This window comes from Zalophus californianus, chromosome 1, assembly GCF_009762305.2.
Source record: "Zalophus californianus isolate mZalCal1 chromosome 1, mZalCal1.pri.v2, whole genome shotgun sequence".
NCBI classification, from domain to species: Eukaryota; Metazoa; Chordata; class Mammalia; order Carnivora; family Otariidae; genus Zalophus; species Zalophus californianus.
In genome coordinates, this window is record NC_045595.1 from 98346531 (window position 1) to 98368798 (window position 22268).

Consider the following 22268-nt stretch of genomic DNA (forward strand, 5'->3'; position numbering starts at 1 on the left):
GAAAGCCATAATTTTTATAAGTACAGAAAAGAAAAATTGGGCTTATAATGATCTGTGCCTATACCAGGGTTCCTAGTATTTTTTAAGTGGTCATAATTTTCTTAGATGATACTTAAAAATTATTTGCTTATAAATTTTTTACACCTTATACTTTTCTTTCATTAATGGGAGTCGTATTATATTCTTAGATAAGTTTTCATCTTATTTAACTTATTTTAGTTTCAAGTATCTTTGTTTTAATTTTTTTTTCCTACTTCAAAAGAATTTTTCTTACACTCCTGAAGTTTGTGCACAAACATCAAAACAGAAGGACTCACCTGTGGTTACAGGGAATGTGGTGGTAACAGGTGGTGCTGTAGTTGTAGGCAATTTTTTTGGCCTGAATTTGTAGTGACCAATAAACCCATCTGCAGTTAAACTTAAGTCTGATAAAAACTGAATGAGAAGTTCATTTCTCTCAGATACAATTGGCCTAAAAGAAGAAAAACATTAACAAAAAATTTTTTAAATGGCACCCGTAGAATTCTGATTCCATGAATTTTTGATAATAGATTGATATGTGTTACCTTAAAAGTTAAAATACTTCAAAAGGCGAAAGTCTCAATCTGCTCAGTATTAATGCTACTAGCTAACATTTACTGCGTGTTTGTTCAGTTCGCCACTGTGCTTTATGCAAACTCTCGAATTCTGCCTTCACAGCAACCCTATTATTATCCCTTTCTTCCCGACAAGACAAGTGAAGTTCAGAGAGTTCAAGTGATTTGCCCAGGGCCCTAGAGCTAGTATGTAAGGGAGTCAGGATTTGAACATAGGACCAGGTAGACATCGGGACCAATGTAAACATGGAAGCGGTGGCTGGTTCTTCACGAGCACCTTAGCGTTTGGCCTGACATGGGAACCACACTGCTTCTTTTGACTAAGACTCTGGATTTGAGCTGGCCAGGGAGTAGAGATGCAGGCCAGAGAGAGTCAGATGAAGAAATCGGATGAACAAATTCCCACACCCTGTGAAGACTCATCCAGAGGGATCATCTCAGTGGGCTGGTCACCAGGGGATAAGAAAGCCGGGATTTCCATTTCATTTTTAACGAAAGCTCTGATGCATGCCCGAAATGGAAACATTTGTTTATAATCTCGGTAGCAGAATGCTGTGAAGGAGAGAGAGAAAGCGACTGCTTTGGTGGTTATGAACGACATCATGGAGAACTCTAATTTTAAAGCTATTTTAGGGGCTTGCTGGTTAGCGGGCACTGAAGATTTAGTGGTGACAATAACTGAGGCTCAGAAGCACTCGTAAGTCTTAGGGGATAACTATTACATAAAAGAGTTTCATTTGAACTTTGTCTATTATTATTTAAGCAATGGTTAAAAATGCTGTGTGGCTAATTCTATTAAAAGAGTAATTCAGAAGTGGAAAAAAAAACTGAACATTAGGTTATTTAACTGAGTTAATTGGTGGTTTGACTAAACTTTTTTGAGGCATCTTCTCAGTTGACCCACTTTTTTTTTTTTTTTTTTATTGAGAGAGAAAGAATGATAGAGAGCATGAGAGGGGGAGGGTCAGAGGGAGAAGCAGACTCCCCGAGGAGCAAGGAGCCCGATGCAGGATTCGATCCCGGGACTCCAGGATCATGACCTGAGCCAAAGGCAGTCGCTTAACCAACTGAGCCACCCAGACGCCCCCAGCCAAACCACTTCTTAGGCGTCAGTGGGCAGCAAATAATGAGGCAACTCCATTTTTTCCCCCACCTATCAGCTACTTTGAGTGAAAATGTTTGTGCGTGTGTTGGTGGGGGAGGTAGATCTGTACTTGACCAGACCAGTTAGAAAACTGCAGGATCTTCTCTGTCCTGAAGTCTATAACCTTCTGAGCCAAGGGATGGGACAAACCTAATGTGACCTACATTTAGCATCCTGGCCACAAAAGTGATGGAGATCACTGAGAATCAAGCCTGTATCAGAAATATTCTGTCTTGCTTTTGAAAACACATTCCATTAAATAAATACAATGTGCATGAAACACAATTCCCCACTACAATTACAAATAAAATATGTTAAACTTGTTTAAATGATAAAATTACAAAAAGCACTTACTACAAGCAACAAAGGAAACCTCAAGACCTAATCAGGTCAGGCTTCTGGGCACGATGTTATAATTATAGTGATCATCTAATGCCTTTTCTATGAGCTAACCTTGGGAGCGTTAAATTGGAAACTGAATTTTCTCAAGGAGGAGTATTTTAGTAACAAAGACATATTTTTGTTATGCTGCTACTGAGCTTTAGCATGAATGTGACAGAATCACAGTGCCATAAATGTTCTGAGGGCCATGTGTTGCATCTGCAAATTAATGTTACAAATCATTAGAAAGGCAAGAGGAAATCGAACTTGGATTCATTCCATGCTGACAGATCCTGGGAGGGGTGGAAGATGCTGTTTGGTCTTACAGAGCTGGCTGTGTTAACCCCCTCTGCTTTGTCATCCCAGCCTTCCTCTTCTTCAATCCCTACGGCCAGCTAACCACCATGTCCTGCCAATCTTGCATCTTGAACATTTCTTGATCCACCTCCTCCCCTCCATCTCTACCATCCTTCCCTACCTCCTCGACTTCACCTGGACCCCCTGCCACAGGCTTCTAACCAGCCTCTCTGCTCATCTTGTCAGGGATGGAGATTCTAAGGCACCGGTCCGGTCATTTCCTGCCTAAATGCACCCTAAAGGCTCCCGTGTCTGCAGGGTGTGGAACCCTGCTCAGCACTCCTGCCTCCTCTCTCTAGGCCCCAACTCCAGGTCTGGGCTCCAGAATAGCATATTCTGTGTACCTCTGTTGATGGAGCTCCTTCTACTTGGAATGAGTCCTCCCTTCCACCTATGACCAACTGCAACTCTTCCTTCAAGACTAAGCTTCAAGAGGCATGATCTCCTCCCAGAAACCTCTCCTGACCTCACCACTTGTCCCAACTGGACCGGAGGACTCCTTGTCAGAAACCCACCCAGGACATTCCTTTGCCAGTTCACCTATCTGCCTTGTTTCACGCCGCCCACTACTTATCTTGGCATTTTTTATTTATCTTTATGTCCCGCTACCTAAGAGAGCGCCCACCACATGGCTGGGGTTTAAGAAATGTTTCTGAACTCAATCCAATGGTATTGATATAACTGCACTGAACAAGACACAGGGATGATAAGGTGATCTCACCAACCACAACACTCCTCCTTCTAGTCAGGCTTTTAACAGGGGAAAAGCGCCCCATTTCAAATAGGTTTTCTCATTTTCTGCACTGCCCCATCCCAGAAGTACTCTATGAAAAAGTATTCCTCTGGTGAAAGTGTTAGTGGGTAGGCTGGCTGTCAAACTATTCCAGGCAAACTCCTCAGAAGTGAGAGGTGCTCAACAGCCCTCACCACATCCCCCCCCCGCCCCGCCTTTACGGAAGCAATCACTACCCTGATTTTTGTGTTTATCCTTTCCTTCACCTATAGATTTACCAATATATATGCACCACCAAGCAATATACTGTATAGGTCTGCATACTTTTAAACCTCATATAAGTGAAAGGGTATGGTATGTATTTTTCTGTTATTTTTTTCACACTCAACATTATAACTGTGAGATTCATCCACTGTATTCCACTGCTGCATTGTGTACACTAGAGCATGATTTAACTATTCTTTTGTTGATAAACATTAGGCTTATTTCCTCTGCCCTCCACTACAAACAGTATTGCTAAGAATAATATTCTTGTATATGTCTTGTGGTGCACATGGGCAAAAGTAACTTTAGTGGGCACACCAGGAGGGGAGGGTACATGCTCCATGCAAGGTCACAGGATATATGCCCATTTTCAACTTTGTTAGATAATGCCAAGCTGATTTCCAAAGTTGCTGTACCAATTTACATTCTTTTCAAAGATTTATTCACTGTGCAGCTTTCTTCTTTTGGGAATGCCTCTTCATGTCTTTTCCCCATTTTTTTCCTACTGAATTGTCTTTTCCTTATTAATTCCTAGAATTTTTTTTTTCAGATTTTATTTATTATTTGACACAGAGCGAGAGACAGACACAGAGTGAGCACAAGCAGGGGGAGCAGCAGAGGGAGAGGGAGAAGCGGGCTCTTCGCTGAGCAGAGAGCCGGATGTGCGGCTTGATCCCAGGACCCGAAGACAGATGCCCAACAATGAGCCACCCAGGCACCTCTAATTCTTAGAATTTTTTTTAAGACTTTATCTTAAGATTTTATTTTAAGATTTTATCTATTTATTTGACAGAGAGAGACACAAGGAGAGAAGGAACACAAGCAGGGGGAGTGGGAGAGGGAGAAGCAGGCTTCCCGCTGAGCAGAGAGCCCGACGTGGGGCTCGATCCCAGGACCCTGGGACCATGACCTGAGCCGAAGGCAGACGTTTAACGACTGAGCCACCCAGGCGCCCCTAGAATTTCTTGATATATTCTGGACCCAGGGGTCTTTGTCAAATATGTTACAGATATCAGTTTCTGTTTTGTACCTTCTCTTTTCCCTCTCTTTAAGGTGTATTTTGATGAGCGGAAATTATCATTTAAGTTTCCAATGCATCTGTAGTTGATTTTTGTGTGATAAAATTCATTTTTCCCATAAGAATAAAACTTATCCCTGCCTCATTTTTCAGTGGGGCCTTTTTTTTTTTTTTTTTACTAGCTGACATGTGGGTCTCTGTGATGTGCCCCATCTGCAGACATGTGTGGATATGTTTCTGGCCTCTCTTTGGTGTCTTCATTAGTCTGTCTATTTCTATTAAAACCTCATTGTCCTAATTACGACAGCTTTCTGATATGGCTCCATCATGTAAGGCAAATCCTCCTGCCAGGTTCTCCTTCAGAACTGCCTTAGTGTCATCCCCTTCCCCCATCCCCTTGCAATTCCTGAACATTTTAGAATCAGGCTGTCATGTTTAATGAAAAACCAATTTTGTTATTTTTAAATGACACTAATTCTTCCCATTCATGAGGAAGTATATAGCTCCATTTATTGAGGTCTTTTAAAATACCTTTGAATAAGGTCTTATAATTTTCTTTATTAAGGCCTTATACACAATTATGAGATTTATTTTTGAGTTTTTTATATTTTTAGTTGCTATGAAAATATCTTTTTAAAAATACAAACTTTTTTTTTTTTTAAGTAGGTTCCATGCCCAGCAAAGAGCCCAGTGTGGGGCTTGAACTCACGACCCTGAGATCAAGACATGAGCTGAGATCAAGAGTTGGATGCCCAACTGACTGAGCAACCCAGGCACCCCCAAAATTGTTTATTCAAGCTTTTTAAGATATTCTTGAATAAATTAATGTTTCCAATAAATAAAAATTTAAATCTACAAGTCACACTTTAATCTGGTAACATATACAATTATATTAGTAGATTTTCTAAGTTCAAGCCAACCTTGAATTCCTGGATAGAGAGCCTTTTTTATACATTTTTAGATTTTACTTGCTAATATTTTTTCTTTTAAGATTTATTTTTCATCACAATCATAAGTAAGATTAGTCTTTAATATTCTCTTTTTGGTTCTGTCCTTACCTTGTTTTGGTGTCAATTTATACTAGCTTTATAAAATCAGCTGTGAAATAATCCCTATTTTTCTCTGGAACAATCTGTATACTGTTGGCATCATTTGTTCCTCAAATGTTTGTTAGAACTCATGGAGAAAAACAATCTGGGCCTATTCCCCCCCCCCAACCCCCCTTGATAGGAAGACTTTTAACTACAGATTAAGTTTCTTTAAGGATTATTTGACAACTCTGGGTTTTCTTTTTCCTGGGTCCATTTCTGCTTTAAAAAAAAATGTATTTTCCCCAGTTGTTGAATGCACTTGTTTTCGATTTATCCATTAGATTAAAATTGTTGACTGTTTTTCAAATCTTCTACATCCCAATTTTCCATCCTTCCTTCTCCAATCAACAGTTAATCTATCAACTACTCAAAGGGATGGGTTAAGAATCTCCCACTAATTCGTTCTTCTGCCTCGTTTACCCTAGCTGTTAGAGTTTCTAGATTCATTTGGATCTCATTGATAGCATTTTTAAGTTCCGCCAGTTCAGCTTTCATTTTTGCCCTTAGAGACTCAATGTTGCCATTAATCGATTTCTCCAGTCTAGCATCGTCTTCATAACTGTTACCCTGAAGACCATCTCTGACATCTTAGTTATATCTGTATCCATTTGTATATCTGTGGCAGAAGTCACAGTCTCTGAGTCTTTCTTATTTTGGAGGTTCCTCCTCCTAGTCATTCTGTTGAGGGGTGGTTGAGGGAATGTACAGAGTCCAAATTATTGACCACAACCCAAGTAAGGTGAACCTGTTTTGTAGGGACCTTAGGGTTGTCGGCCTCTTGTTCTCCCAGCCTGTCTTCTGGGGGAGGGGCCTGCCACGCTGTCACTCAGGCAACCCTGTCTGGGCAGAGTTGCCCTGCCCCCTGTCAAAAACTAATGAAGTACTGTATGGTGACTAATGTAACATAACAAAATTAAATTAAATTTAAACAAAAAGAATCTTCTACTATAATAGTGGACTTTGCAGATCTAGTCATTTTTATTTATTTTTCGCTTTATATATTTTTCTGTACATATAAGTTTACAATTATTACACCTTCCTGATAAATTGTACCTTTTATCATTACACAGTGACTATTTTTAGTAATGCTTTCTGCCTAAAATCTACTTTTCCACGATATCAATAAAGCTATGCCAGTTTTCTTTCAATTGGCCTTTGCTTCCAATATCTTTTTCTATCCTTTTAATCTCAAATGCTCTGTGTTTCTTTGGAGATGTGTCTTATAAACAGCATATATTGGATTTGTTTTATTATCCAGTCTAATATGCTTTGTCTTCTCACTAATGGTTTGATCCATTTGCATTTATATTGATTACACATAGATCTAGATACAATTCTACCATCTTATTTTGTGCTTTTTTTGTCTCTCCTTTTAAAATGTTTGTCCTTTTTTCTTGCCTTCCTTTGGAATGAACTTTTTTCTCATTTCCTGTTTTCTCTCCACCGTTTGGGAAGTTAAAGACTCTAATGGTTGCCCTAAATTTAACATCCACATTTACTTTAGCATATTACACAGCCTCATATCTTCACCCTATTCCTAAACAACACAGGAGCCTGTGAGTCCTGCAGCTCTTAGGACCAGGATCTTCGCTCAGTGTTTCCTCCTGTAGCTCAGTTCTTTATTCGGTGACCGTTACCTTTCTGCCTGAAGTACAGAATATGAAGTTTCTTTAGTTAGGGTCTATTGGTAGAAAACTCTCTCAGCTCTTGTTTAACTGAAAAGGTCTTTTAATTCTTTTATTCACAAACAAGAGATTTTCCTGAGCAAATAATTCTAAAATACATGCAGGAATGGGTATGTTAATATACCCCCAAAAAGTTTGTATTCTTAAAAAGATATTTTCATAGCAACTAAAAATATAAAAAACTCAAAAATAAATCTCATAATTGTGTATAAGGCCTTAATAGAGAAAATTATAAGACCTTATTCAAAGGTATTTTAAAAGACCTCAATAAATGGAGCTATATACTTCCTCATGAATGGGAAGAATTAGTGTCATTTAAAAATAACAAAATTGGTTTTTCATTAAACATGACAGCCTGATTCTAAAATGTTTTGCTTAGGGTATATTGAGTTCTTGAATTTAATAATTGGTATCTATCATTTATATTGGAAAAACTCAGCTATTATTTCTTCAAACATTAAATTTCCTGCATTCTCTATTTTTTTCTTATGGAACTCCAATTAAATGTATATTAGATCCTTGCACTTTAGCCTCTATGGCTCTTAACCTCTTTTTAATATTTTTCATGTATTATCTTTTCACGCTATATTCCAGGTAATTACTTCACAACTATTTCTCAGTTCGTTAATCCTCTTTGGAGCTATGTCTTACCAGCTATTTAACACATGTATTCAGTTTCTTGTTTAAATTATCATGTGACTCATAACTGACTGAGCCACCCAGGCGTCCTGGAAACTTTAAATTCTCGACTACGGTTTTTTTGTACAGTCAGGTAGTGTAAATTCTAACCTCAAACTCACATGTGGACTGGTTTTTAGTTAGGAATTCTCTTGAGAGACTACCTTTTCTTCCCTTTACCACACAGCCAATTTCCTTACTATCTCCCTTGGGGAGGAGGAGAATGAGTTCAGTCACATTGGTGTCACTTTCTATGGGTGCCTTCCTTATGCTCTGGTCTTTGATCCAGTCTCGTCCCTTGCCCCTACCCTGAGCTCCGTCTCCTATCTCTAAGCCTGGTCTGTTGCGAATGAAGTTCTAGGTTACTAAAAACTGGCACATGTCCTGAAGGAAGCTGCCACCTGCAAGTACTTATCTATCCTTTTGGATTTGGGATTCTCAACATTTTTGACCTCTGATGAGTTGTCTTATTTTTTGCCAACTGAGCAATGTTTAAAAAAAATTTTTTTTAACTTAGGAACACTGTTTGGTGTTTATTCCTGTACGATTTTAAAGGCTATCTACTTTTCCATACTGCTAGGAAATGAAACTTGAAAACAATTCTTAAAATATCTGAATATAAAGAGAAGGAGAGACACGGCAGAAAAAGCTACAGCAGGATAGAGTCAAGAAAGGGTTCCATTTTTTTTTCTTCATTCAGGAGAACTTAAATTTATAGGTTATGGGAAAAAAAAGAAAAAAGGAGGCAGAGGGAAAAGATGGAGATGATGGAGAAAAAGGAGAGGACTATTGGATAGAGGGAAGTTTCCAGCGAGAAGAGGAGGAGGTCAGGAGGACACAGATGAAAAGCCTGGCTTTGAATAGAGGAGGGTGTGGTAGGCTGAACAGTGGCCCCCCAAGATGTCCACATTCCAATCCTTGGAGCTTGTCTATATGCTACCTTATGTGCAAAGGGACTCTGAGTAGGGGAGAGTCTCCCGGACTGTCTAGGTGGGCCCCAAATGTAACCACAGGTGTCCTTAGAAGAGAGAGGGTTGACTCCAGAAGAGGAGAAGGCAATACGAGCTCAGAAGCAGAGATGGGAGCGATGTGCTTTGAAGATGGAGGAGGGAACCACAGCCAAAACATGTGGCAGCTTCTTGAAGCTGCAAAAGGCATGGAGACAGATTCTCCCCTCAGAGCTTCCAGAAGGAAACAGCCCTGCTGACAGCTTGACTTTAGCCCAGTGAAAGTGAGTTCAGACTTCTGACCTCCAGAAGTGTGAGAGAATAAATGTGTTGTTTTAAACCACTTGGTTTTGTGGTAATTTGTTACAGCAGCAGCAGGAAAAGTACACAGAAGGAACACCTTCGCTGAGAACTTAGAAACGGGCCTTTCTCTAACACAATTCAGCTGGAGATAAATTTGGGATTAGTAATGTTCGAATTTTAACCAACCTGTATGTATTAAAACTTTTTATTATTATCAAACTTAATCTAAATGAATTTAAATTGAAAAATACCTTGCTTTACCTCAAATGCATCTATGGGAATCATAGATATGCATGTAAAATCAAGTGATGCATATAATCTAATTATGTTTAAGCAACAGAGTAGAAAGGGTATTTAAACTGGCATAACGGTGACTTGGACAGCAAGCTGTAGTAATTTCCTTTTTTTTTTTAAAGAATTTTTTTTAAATAATCTCTACACCCAACATGGAGCTCAAACTTAAAACCCTGAGGTCAAGGGTGACAAGCTCCACCCACTAAGCAAGCCAGATGCCCCAAGCTGTAGTCATTTCCCTAGTGTTGTATGTGAAGGCGTGAAACATCTTGCCCCAAAATACAGTCTTGTGTTGCACCAATACAGAATAGAGGATTTCAGCAACTTGCCCAATGTCACATAGCTAGTGAGTGGCAGAGCTCTTAGCTCCATAAATGTTTGTTGATAAAAAGACGGTGCCTTTCAGGCTCACCCAGCACAAGTTTGAGCAACAATGTAAGGAAAGGCACAAAGCCCCAAAAGGTCCAGGACAGGTCTCTGATCAGGTAAAACCATCTGGGTCTGTCATGAGTGTCCAGGTTTCCTTGTCTGGATCTCCAAATTTCAGCCCCTGCTTTTTTCTCAGAACTTCCCCCATTCCACTCTGATGCTTCAGCTCACCTTTGTAGGGCAGTGACGTATCCATCCAGGTATCTGGCTAGCATCTGACTCTGGGGCATCACGAACTCTGCTTCTGTTATCTGTTTGCCTGCCAAGGTCTTGCTACAGACTCATTAATGTCGCCTCACTCTCTGGGTTGGTTACTCTTTGTGCTAGTGCTCTATGGGACTCTACTGCCACGGAATCCAAGAATTTGTGAACAAAACAACAACAGCATAGAATCTCCCAGAAAATAAAATATAATTGGGCAATTGAATAAAAAAGAAGTTCAGAGCTACTAAAACATTAGTGAAATAAAACAGGCACTACTTACGCAGGTGGACTATCGCCACAATACTTGCCGATTCTTTTAGCGTCATTGACTTCTCCACCATTGAACACAGCCACAAAATCGTATCGGCAATAGTTATCACGCTCAACATCAAACTTCTCAAATTTCAATTCTATAAGCTTTAGAGAAAGTACAACATTAGAAATATCAAGATAGCACTGAGGAATAATCTCATACGGGAATCTTCCTCTCCCCAGATCTGTAGGATTTTCCTTGGTAAAGAATGCATTCATTCTGTTTGAATTATTTGTTTCTTGTTGTTTTCGTATTTCTTCTGTAGTTAACAAAACTGTGGTATTCTTTATTTTTAATTATTTCAAAAGACCATCCTTAGTTAAGAACTTAAATTTAAGAGATCTGTTCGCCTACAGTTACAAATGTATGGGAACACCATGTAATCCTAACAACCTACCTTAAGGCCATAATTGGATACGTGTTGGAGTGGGAAGCAGAGGTATATACCAACTTCATTCTTCTTCTCTGAGATGTGTTGAGGTGTGGTGTATGTGTTACGTGTTTGGGTAGGTGAGGTGGTGGATAGAGTTGTTCCTCTTTCGAGGGAAGGAGAATGACATTCCTATCACATGTAAGCAGGCAAATTCTTTAGGGCCAGAGATTCAGGAAGTGGGGACTGACTGTGAGTCTTCTTGAAGTATGTTTGAAAAGTGTGCCTACTGAGTTGAGCACAGCCTATTTGGTGATGTGGTTGATTTCTGAAGAGGTTGCATGAAAGCACTGACAGAGTCAGTGTTAGATTTCTTAAGTATTTCTTAATTTTTTTGCACTAGTACCAATAATAGTGTCCTAAGTTATTCAAGTCAGTAGAAGTTTTGGTTTAATAGGCAATCATTCCCCTCACAAGCAGATTTTTCCAGAGCACCTCCAATGTGTGAATCAAAGGAAATCACGCTGGGTTCATAAATACCCACGGACCCAAAGAGCTGGTCCCTACTTTTGCTGGGCAGCAGGTGGGCAGGCAACCCTTCCTGCTGCTTAGGGAAGATAATGGGCATTAATTCCTGTTAGAACAGGCCCTAGTTATTAGCTAAAGAAGACTCATACACAGTAGTTGGATGAAGATGGTAACAGCAACAGCATCACAGAGGGACCAAAGGTAAATTTTGGTTTTGAACATAATTGCCACGTATCTACATATTTACCCACCTTTAAAAAGTCAGCACCAGTTATGAGTGAATAACAGCTTATTCATATTCAGCACTGCTTTAAATTATATTAAAATAGTTCTTTGGGTTCAATAACTGCTCACCATTTAATAATAAAATGCTTTCCAGATTATTAAAAATTGGCTGAACTTTCTCTACTTAGAAATTAGTCACATAACAACTTTTGGAGAGAAGATTAAAAAATAAGTAAATAAAGAGGAGAATAAAGGGAAAAGCTATGATTTAAAAAATGAAGGTAAGTCTTTAACAGAAGAAAATGCTCATAGATTTGCATAGAAATTACTTAGGACTTCATCTTCCCATTATATTCTTCTTCTTTGACAGTGCTTCCAGTGATTTCAGGCATTACAACAATGACTAAAAACTACTTGGCTGAGGCCAAAAATCACATTAGGAAAATGAAACCCAAATTTAAGTTTAAATAATCAAAGAGATGAACACTGGAAAAAAGATGCTGAACTGTAATCTGCAAGGATAATTAAGCTGAAATTATTTGGGCTAATTAATGTATTTTCCAAATGTCACAGAGAGACAAATGACCAGTACAATCTCAAGAATTATATAATGGCTTAAATGCTGTCATTTTAAACTATAAAAAATTCAATAAATGTGTAGAGTCTTTCATCATTAAGTAAATGACCATATTTTTATTCTTAAAAATAAAACTGGGTTTGGGGATTATGATCAAAGTGTGTGTGTGTGTGTGTGTGTGTGTGTGTGTGTGTGTGTGAGTTCAAATCACTAACTTGCATGGTATATTTACTTGAATAATTTTCCATTTAAAAATCAATATATGGCAAACAGTATTTGTGTAAGTGATACAAAAGATCAGTTCAGAAAAATTTTTTAAAGATTTATTTATTTGAGAGAGAGTGTGTGCACACACGAGTGGGGGGAGGAGGCAGAGAGAGAGAAGCAGACTCCCTGCTGAGTGGGGAGTCCGACACCTCGATCACAGGATCATGAGATCATGACCTGAGCCAAAATCAAGCGTGGGTTGCTTCACCAACTGAGCCACCCAGGTGCCCTAGGAAAGTTTTTTTTTTAAACAGTATCGTAATGCTCACACTCTAATGTTTGAGTACAGTCTGTAGTGTTTGTAACAATAATAATTTTTTAAAAGTTATTTCCCCAAGTCCACAAAGTAGGCTTGGTCTATTCCCATGCTACGTTTCGTCCTGCAATTCATGTCTGAAAGTGGTTACCAGAAATCGTAAAATTTCACATAACCACAAACTAATAAGCACTGGAAAAACCAGACCCTCTCTGTTGATTGTTTTACAGCAATAAATAAAGTTATTTGTGGGGAACCTGCACAAATTTTATGTTAAACAACAACCAAGGGCGCCTGGATGGCTCAGTTGGTTAAGCAACTGCCTTCGGCTCAGGTCATGATCCTGGAGTCCCGGAATCGAGTCCCGCATCGGGCTCCCTGCTCAGCGGGGAGTCTGCTTCTCCCTCTAACCCTACCCACTCTCATGTACTCTCTCTCTCTCTCATTCTCACTCTCTCAAAATAAATAAATAAATCTTTAAAAAAAAAATAAACAACAACCATAAAAATACCCACAAAGCAGATTAGTTTTCAGACTCGTTCTTTGAGGGGAAGATGTGGTGTGCTTGCATCGCTTTGTCCAGGTGAAGCTGTCACAATGCATTTGCCATGTGAACAAATGGTAACCTAATTGGGGATTCCAATCCTCCCACACTCGGTCACTGCTGTTTATAACATCTTCCACGGGGTTCAACAATCTCACGAGGATTTGCTTACTGTTTGTACTGAAATTTGAAAATTGTATTTATATACTAGGAAATTAAATGTAGGACTTTTGCAAGTCAAATAGTGCAAAAGCAATTTCAATCTGGGTCTTTGTATGAAGAGATACCTGTGTCCAGCAGGGCCTTCCTTACCTTGCATGCTAAGCTCTTGAGAGACGGGCCCCTCGCACCATCTAGGCAATTCACACATGCATGCTTTCTTTGTATTTTTAGGGACTCTTACCTGATTCTTTGGGGCTACAATGTGCCACACACAAGTGACTCCTGCAGGGTAATCTCGGTCTGGCCAGTTGGGGGTTTGAAAAGAGCCAGAAGGTCTTTCTAGGCGTCCTCCACAATACTGATCTCCTGAAGTTTTTAAGTATGGAAAAAAAAAAATCCAAGTTTATATCCTGCTACAGGTTATGGCAATGCAACCATAAGAGGACTGGGAATTTGGAATATTGGTAATAATACAGTAAATAAAGGCAATGGCAGAAGCTCTTAAAGTTTTTTCTTAAAATATGGTTACACAGCCTCCTACACTCCCCCACCCGCCACACACACTGAAGATCTCTGTTACTTAACATATCACACTCACACAAGAGAGCATAGGAGTGGAGTCAGGGCTATAGCTTCTTTTCTTTCTTTCTTTTCTTTGGTCAAGTAAAGACAAAACATTTGGGCATGAACGCATTCAGAAATCATGCTGGCTCAACAAATTACATAGATTTTAAAGAAGCCTCAAGGCAAAGGTATTTATTAAAGGGATTAAAATGCATGCCCATGAGCAAAATTTGAATTAGTTGGCAGAGAAAACTCTCATTACCAAAAAACTCTATATGCTACACATCTTTAATAATTTTTAAGAATAATTTTTGTCTGTAAAAACAGTGTTTATAAATTTTCAGCAATACAGAAGAGCATCAAGAAGAAAAAGAAAATTACCCCAAATCCAACCACCTAAAACTAACCACAATTAATATCTAGGAAACATCATTTCAGACATTTCCATGCATAGGTACTGATAATAGGTCAACAGGAGTAATTTTAGAACGATATTTTAATATGAAGTTCTAAATTTAATTTTATTTGAATTTAACAGAAAAACTGAATTGAAACTAAGGGAACTAATATAACTTCAAATTAAATATTTCTTTGACATAGAAGATAGGCATTCTTAAAAGGCATCTCTAAGAAAATACATTATAAAAATTGAGGTTGGATAATTTCTGAAACTTTATTCATGGAAAATTTCAAGCAGATACAAAGTAAATAGAATAATAGAATGAGCTTCTGTGCATCCAATAATTAATTTCAACAATTTTATTATCATTCTACTGTTCTTTTTATTAATACCACTATCCAATCCCTACCACCTGCTTCATTATTATTACTATTAATTTTACAGATTTCAAAGGTAAATTCATGCACTGTGAAATGTACAAATCTTAGCTGTACTAATTTGAAAAATTAATCTCCTTATGTGAGCCACACTCCTGTGACTGTACAGAAGCCATTTCCCACCAAACTCCTGTATCCCTTCCCAGTCAGTCTGCCGACTCTCCACACCACTTTTCTGAAAAATTTCACCTTAGATTAGTTTTATTCTAGACCTTCATATACATGGAATCATGTATGGTGGACTCTTCTGCATCTGGCTGCCCTTGCTTGTTAGCACAATGTCTGAGATGCATTCATATTGCCGTGCGGATTGGTAGTTTGTTCTTTTACCCTGGTGGGTGATTCTGATGTGTGGAAACACAACGTGTCTACCTTTTCTTCTGCTGACATTCCTTGGGTGTTTTCTGGTTTGGGCTATTGTAAACAAAGCTGCCGTGAGCTGTTTTGTACAAATCTCTTTGTGGACAAGCGTTTTCATTTTTCTTGCACAAATACCCAGAAAAGCAATTCCTGGGCCAAGAATAGATGTAGATGTTTAACTTCAGAAGAAACTACGAAAGATTTTCCTCTCGAGGCTGTAGCATTTTATACCTCTCCAGGTACAAGCACTTTGGTCACAGGACATCCTTGCCGCCATTTGATGATGTCAGTTGGTTTAGCCAATCTGGTGGGTTTGTAACGGTATCGCAGTGCGGTTTTAGTTTGCATTACCTTGTTAACAAAGGATACTGAGCAGTTTTTCATGTACTTATTAATCATTCATGTATCTTCCTTTGTGAAGTGTCTGTTCAAGTGTTTGCCCATGTTCGTATTTATTGGGATCTTTATTAACTTTAATAATGTTTGCGTGGTACATATTTTTCCACCTTTTTACATTCAACCTAGTTTGTATTTCAAGTGCTTTCTTGTGGACAATGTATAGTTAGGCCTTGCTTTGTAAATTGTTCGAATAATCTCTGTTTCCTAACTGGAGTATTTAATCCTTGGCAATCAATGTGCTTATTGATATGCTTGGGTTTGGTGCACTATTTGCTACTTCGCTCTATTTGTCTCACCTTTCTCTTGTTTCATCTGTTCTTCCTTTCTTGCCTTCTTTGGGCTAGTTGAAAAATTTTAGTATTCTGTTTTAACCTTTTGGCTTTTGGCTACAACTCTTGCATTTTTAATGGGTACTCTAGGGATTACAATGTGTATCTTTAATTTATCACAATCTGCTTAGAGTTAATACTGTATTTCTTCACATACTGTGTGTGTGTGTGTGTGTGTGTGTGTGCAACAGTAAAGTCCCATTTACCTCTCCTTTACCTTTACCTTTGTTCTATTATTGTCACGTATGTTATATCATACATTCCATATTCTACAATACAGTGTTAAAGGGGTTTTTTTGGTCCTGTTTTGAACAGATACATGTAAAGAAATTAAGAACATAAAATAACATATAGTCTTTTATATTTACCGTTTCCAATGGCCTCCAATCCTTCCATTACGTTCGTGTTACCCTGTGGGGCCATTTCCCTTCAACTTGAGGAACTTCCTTTAATATTTCTAGTGATGCAAGAAATGTCTTTAATTCACTTTCATTTCTGAAGACTGGCTATAGAATTCTGGGTTGATAGTTTTACTCTGGCACTTTAAGAATGCTGTTCTACTGCCCTCTGGCCTCCACTGTTTCTAATTAAAAGAAAGCCATCCTTCACACCATTATTCCCTTGTATGTGATTTGACTTTCATCTCATTGATTTTAAGATTTTCTCTTTATATTTAGATTTCTGTAATTCTGATGTACCTCAACATCAGAATGTGGCTTTATTTTTTTTTATCTGGTTGGGGTTTGTTCATCTTCTTGGCTCTATAAATTAATGTTCTTCACTGAATCTGGGTAGCTTCAAGCCATTATTTCTTCAGACATTTTTCCTGCACTACTCTCCCTCTCTTCTGGGATACAAATTATACTCATTAGACCACTTGATATTGCCTCACTGGTCTCTCGGGCTCTTTTTCTTTCATCTTTTTCCTCCTGGTTCTTCAGATTGGCTCATTTCTATTCGGATCCACTGACTCTTCTGCCATCTCCAATCTGCTTGTAAGCCCACCAGGTAAATTATTAAATTTCAGATTTTGTATCTTTCAGTTCTAGAATTACTCTTTTATTCTTTTTTTATAGTTTATAGTTTTATAGTTCTGTTTCTTTTCCGAAATTCTCAACCTGTTTACTTACTATACATCTATTTCTCTTTAAGTCCTTAGATATAGTTACAATAGTTGCTTTAAGTACTTGTCTGCTAACTGCCACATCTGAGTTATCTTGGGATCAGTTTTTATTGACTTTTTTCTTGAATATAGATACACTTTTCTGGTTTTATCACATGACTGGATACTGGATATTATGAATGATACATTACAGAGACTCTAGATTCTGTTGTGTTCCATAGAAAAAGGATTTGTGTTCTAGCAGGCATTTCACTTGCCTAGACTCAAGCTCAAAGTCATCTCCCTGGCCATGGGCAGCAGCTGTAATCTCTGTTCACTTTAATCTTTTCAGCTGCTGCTTTTGTGCAGGGCCAACTAGACTCTCCTCTGCATACGTAGAGTTTGGCTGTCAACCAAAGCTCTAGGTGGCTTTTATCTGCATATTTTGTGCTTCAATTCCTCTGTAGCTCCCAGCCAGCATTTCCTCCCAAATGTCTGGCTGCTCTGTCAGCTCCAGATCCTGTCCTCTGGCATCTCAAACCAAAATGCTGCACAACAGCTCAAAGCAAGAGCAGATTAGGAAATGCCCTCAAGCAAAAGGCTCCAAATTTAACAGATCGGGCCTACTGCAGTTATCTCTTCAGGGGAGAGGTTTCTACCCATGGGTACTCATATGTACCAACATGAAAACACCCCAACACACAGTTTTAAGTGAAAAAAAAAAAGTTGTGAAACAATATGAATGTGTGATCCCACTTCGATTTTTAAAAAGCTACTGCAGAAGTATATACATACGAGTGTACATAGAAAGGTATGGGAACCACCAGCCATGGCTCTTTCTAAGACGGGACTATAATGGGGTGAAGGGGTATGTGTATATGTGTATGTAAGCTTCACATTTTTACTCCAGGAATTTCTATATTTGAATTTTGGTAAGAATCACATGGGCTTAAAAAAAAGAGAGACTTTTTGGAATGTCTCTTGGTAGTTCGGTGGCATTTATTAGCTCCGTTTGAGAAGAGCTGGTCTTCAACTTTAGGTTAAAGGAGTAAACACATATAAAGTGCCTGGGACAGAGCCTAACACAAAGGAGGCATCCAATAACCGTGAGCCATTATTATTGCTGTGACTGCCATTATGTGGAAACGGTACCTCTTTCATTTGGTTCAGCAGCAGAGAACATGGCCATGAAGCCATTCCCAGCTGTGTTGGCATCAGAAATCATCTGCACCATCATCTTGTTACCACTGGACACAAGGGCTCCAGGCCGGAACGTGCCACAGAAGCGCCCGATACGCTGGCCATTGGTGTGACCACTGTACACATCCACAAAGTCATAACGGCACAGGTTGTCACTCTCGAGATCTATGAATCGGAAATTCAGAACTACCACTTTGCCCTCGGGAACCTGGAGAGAAAAGCACCAATTGGAAAACCATGTCATGAAAACAGTATCTGAAGTCTTCTCATCGAGCCAATTACTGAAGTAAGCAGATAAAAAGTATAATACCCAAGATGATGCTTTTCTTCCCTCAAATCTGAACTCAGGAAAGGTTTTCTACCATAATGAATTCCTAATAAAATGTAAGTGTTTATTGTCCCACAATTCATGAGGGTACACAATCTTATCCCTAGGGAGTTGATCTCAACAAAGTTGCAAAATGTTGAGTCAGTCTTATTAATTGGTAAATCATTGCTTATAAAGAATACCAGTCCTGACTGGACCTTAGCACACATCTGCAAATTGTAAAACACCATGGCACCCAGAGATATTGCTTGGCAAAGAAACATTTGAAATATCATTCTTCACAAATAATACAACAGGAAAATCTCAATATGTAGAATGCTTCTATGAAGTTTCAACTGAAGGGACTGTTTGGCAATTGTGCAGTTAATTTATAGATAATTCAGTTTGGGTCCTGAAAAATCCAGATCAACTATTTATACTGATTAGGCTGAGTAATTACTGAATCATCTCTTCTCAGAGTCACTGAGTTTTTGTTTCCCACATGAACACTTTATATAGTAGGCAACCTTGAAACACAAGGCACTGATGAAGAAAATGAGTTTTCACTTTCTCATACAACTTCCTTCACCATAATTTCCTCCATATAATTCTTATGATGTTTCCTTCCTTGTTCCCTGAACAGGTAGAAAAAATGGCTACAAAAGCATTCGGCAGGATTCTAACAAAAGCCCCATTTCATTTCCAGTTCACGCCATCTTTTATTAATTTATTCATCCAAGTATTTGGTCATAAAGTCTCACAATCAGATTCATTTTACCTTTTCAACTAGAGATCTCCACTGAATGGCCTAAGAATTTCATTTTACAGATGACAAAAAGTCAGTGATTTAAAAGACAAAACAAACCCACAACCATCAACAGTGGTTGGTTTATAGTCATCTTAAGTAATTATCTCATACTCAAGGGTCAATAGATGCTTTAACATAAACATGGCTTTCCATGTTGGTGAGTTCAGGGCCATAAATTTTTTTTTCTGTGATAAGAAGCAGTGTTTCCAGTGCTATTTGCCTTTTGTGTCAAAGACATACACACCCCATGGCAAAACCTGTAGAGCAAGAGTCTCAAAAGGATATTTTGGCTTTGTCATGGCTATATTCTAATTGCTAGGAGCTTGTCTTAATAGCGTATTAGAAGTTCCAAAGCCACGGTCTGTGAAGCTGATAGCAGAAAATGTAATTTAATTTTTAAACATTCTCACTGAGATAGCTCTTGGAGAACTCCTCTGGGTTTTTTTGTTGTATTTATTTTTTTTGCATGCAATCTCTAGTTAGCCTGTGATCAGAAAATTACAAAAATGTGATGCCACATCTGTAATCTGAAATATAAGCAATCTATCCGATCACTGAAAATTTTCCAGCCAAAACAAAACCAAACACCATTCTGAGCTATATTAATTTAATGTTGACTGTCCTTGCAAAAAGAGTGACTGTGTAAATGTGTAGATAAACTGTGTGGAGGGTAGTTCAAAGCTCTGAGGCTCTTCCACCCGCAGAGTCAAAAAGGGAAGAGGTAGAAGGATTCACCCCTGGGGCACTCTGATGTCATCAGGTCTTCCAGGTACGGTCAAATCAAGCTAGGGACTGAGTCAGGAAGTAGGACGCAATCAGAAGGGTGTGGTACCCAGAAGCCAAGTGAAAAAAGTGTGTTCAAGGAGGAAGAACGAGTCAGCTGAGTCAGGTGTGGCTGCTGAGCAAAGAAAGATAATTAAGAAAGGGCCACTGGGTTTATCAACCAGAGGTCACTGGTGACTCTGACAAAGCTGTTTTGGTGAGGCAGCAGGGATAAAGCCCGGCAAGTGAAGGATCAAGAGAAAATGGGTGAGAGGAATTGGGACAAGTTTTTCAAGGAGCTTTGCTGGAAAGATGACCACAGTAATATGTGGGTAGCTGGAAGAGGGGTTGCAGGTCAAGGCAGGATAATTAAAATGGGCTCTATTAAGGCTCGTCTGCATGCCAATGGGAATAACTGCACAGGGAGGGCAAAATTGATGAAGTAGGAGAGAGGGAGAGTTGCTGGAGAATGTCATTGGGTAGGCAAGGGAAGATTTGCTCTAAGGCACAGATGGCGGCGGGGCGGACGGGTGTCCAGCCTCAGAAAGCAGCATGGACAATTGTGCCTACTGAGAGGAGGGAAGGCAGGGGCAGGTGGGGTTGTAGGTGAGGCTGTGAGAGCAGATGAAGTTTTTCTTTTGTGAAACAGAAAACAAGGTCATCAGCAGCAAACATGTATGTGAGAGGAGCTATCAGGAGTCTGAGAACAGAGGAGAGGTGTGTAAACAGATTAAGGAAGTACAGCAGGAGTGTCAGGAGTGCTGAGGGCCCACTTGAGGTACATAAACTAAAAGTGGGACCGCTCTGCATGGGGGGAGTGGGCTAAGTTTGCCAAGCAAGGACTATGGAGGAAGACAGAGCCAAGAGAGTTGAGGATATAGGCAGACGAGTGACCATAATGATGGACCATGGAATCTAAGCTGGGTAAGAACAGAAATCTCGAATCAGTGGGGTGAGGACAGTAACCTAGACTGTGGGGGAGACAGGATAATGCAGTGGAAGTGGGTGGCAGAGGAACAATGGAGGCGGGGGGAGCTGCAAGACCCAACAGGATCCTCCATGTAGATACTGAAATTACTGTGAATTATGACAAGGATGAGTGTTGAAGACAGTGACAGCAAGCCAGGGGCTAAAATTTACAAGAACTGAGGAAAACTGCCCTGGGGTCTTTCTGCAACAAGATAAGCAAAGAGGGGCAAGGAGGGCAGTCTTGTTTCACTGGTAAGTTCTCAGTTCTTTGGCACTAAGAAAGTTCTGTTGATTCCTTTCTGCGGTCAAGCTGGATACTCATTTCCAATGGGATAAATCGGCATATGTTCAGCACTAGGAATGAGGTTCCACCATTGAAATTTTGAACACCTGTTGATCCCAACAACATCCCCGGGCAAAAACTCTTTGGAAGGAAGGATGCAGAGATCTATACCAGTTGTGTGTCTACATAACCAGAAACAAATACTATCTTGCACTGAAGGCCAAGAGCAATCTATTGCAGGGGAGATGCATACTGCAGGGAACCCTTTCAAGACAACACAACAGTTGTTCTTCATTTTAATGTGAGTAATCAAGATTGTCTGGTGCCCTGGGATGTGAACTTTGCTTAGAGTTCCTAGACAGTCACTCTAAAGGACTTTGTAAAGCATATTCTCCAAAGGTGACCCCTCCACTTGAAGAATCTACAGTCTTTACTCTCAATTTTTCTTTGTTAAGGATATTAAAAGAAAAAGAACATATATATATATATATATATATATATATATATATATATATATATATATATATAAAGATAGAGTAATATAACAAACACCTAGGTACCAGCCATCCAGAATTAACTATTGTTAACATTTTGTCAACACATTTTTAATGTCTCCTTTACTAAAATAAATACAAATTTTCAAATAAAATGAGGTTTATCGTTCCCATCCCAGGCCCCATTTTCCCCTTTCTCAGAAGCAACCACTGTCATAAATTTAGTGGGTCTCCTTCTGTACCATTCAAAATACTTTTATATAAATGTGTATGTATTCACACAAAATACAGTTGTGTTTCTGTGCCTGTTTTAAAAATTAATGAAAATGGCATAATGCTGTACATATTCTCTAGCCTGGGCATCCTTGAGTTTTCTGGGTGGGGAGGAAGAGAAGGGGGAGAAATAAAAATAAAAACAAAAACACACAGGGGGCACCTGGATGGCTCAGTTGGTTAAGCGGCCAACTCTTGATTTTGGCTCAGGTCAT

General features: G+C 39.1%; 1 protein-coding gene across 1 annotated transcript in view; it reads right to left on the reverse strand.

The window, feature by feature from the left end:
- Nucleotides 1-22268, reverse strand: part of PCOLCE2 (procollagen C-endopeptidase enhancer 2) — a 71269-nt gene that overhangs the window by 9172 nt on the left and 39829 nt on the right. Inside the window, exons 3-6 of the mRNA XM_027587799.2 lie at nt 18110-18365; nt 13608-13732; nt 10405-10541; nt 318-472 (exon numbers count right to left, since the gene is read on the reverse strand). Coding sequence (XP_027443600.2) covers nt 318-472; nt 10405-10541; nt 13608-13732; nt 18110-18365 — 673 coding nt within the window. The remainder of the gene's footprint in view (nt 1-317; nt 473-10404; nt 10542-13607; nt 13733-18109; nt 18366-22268) is intronic.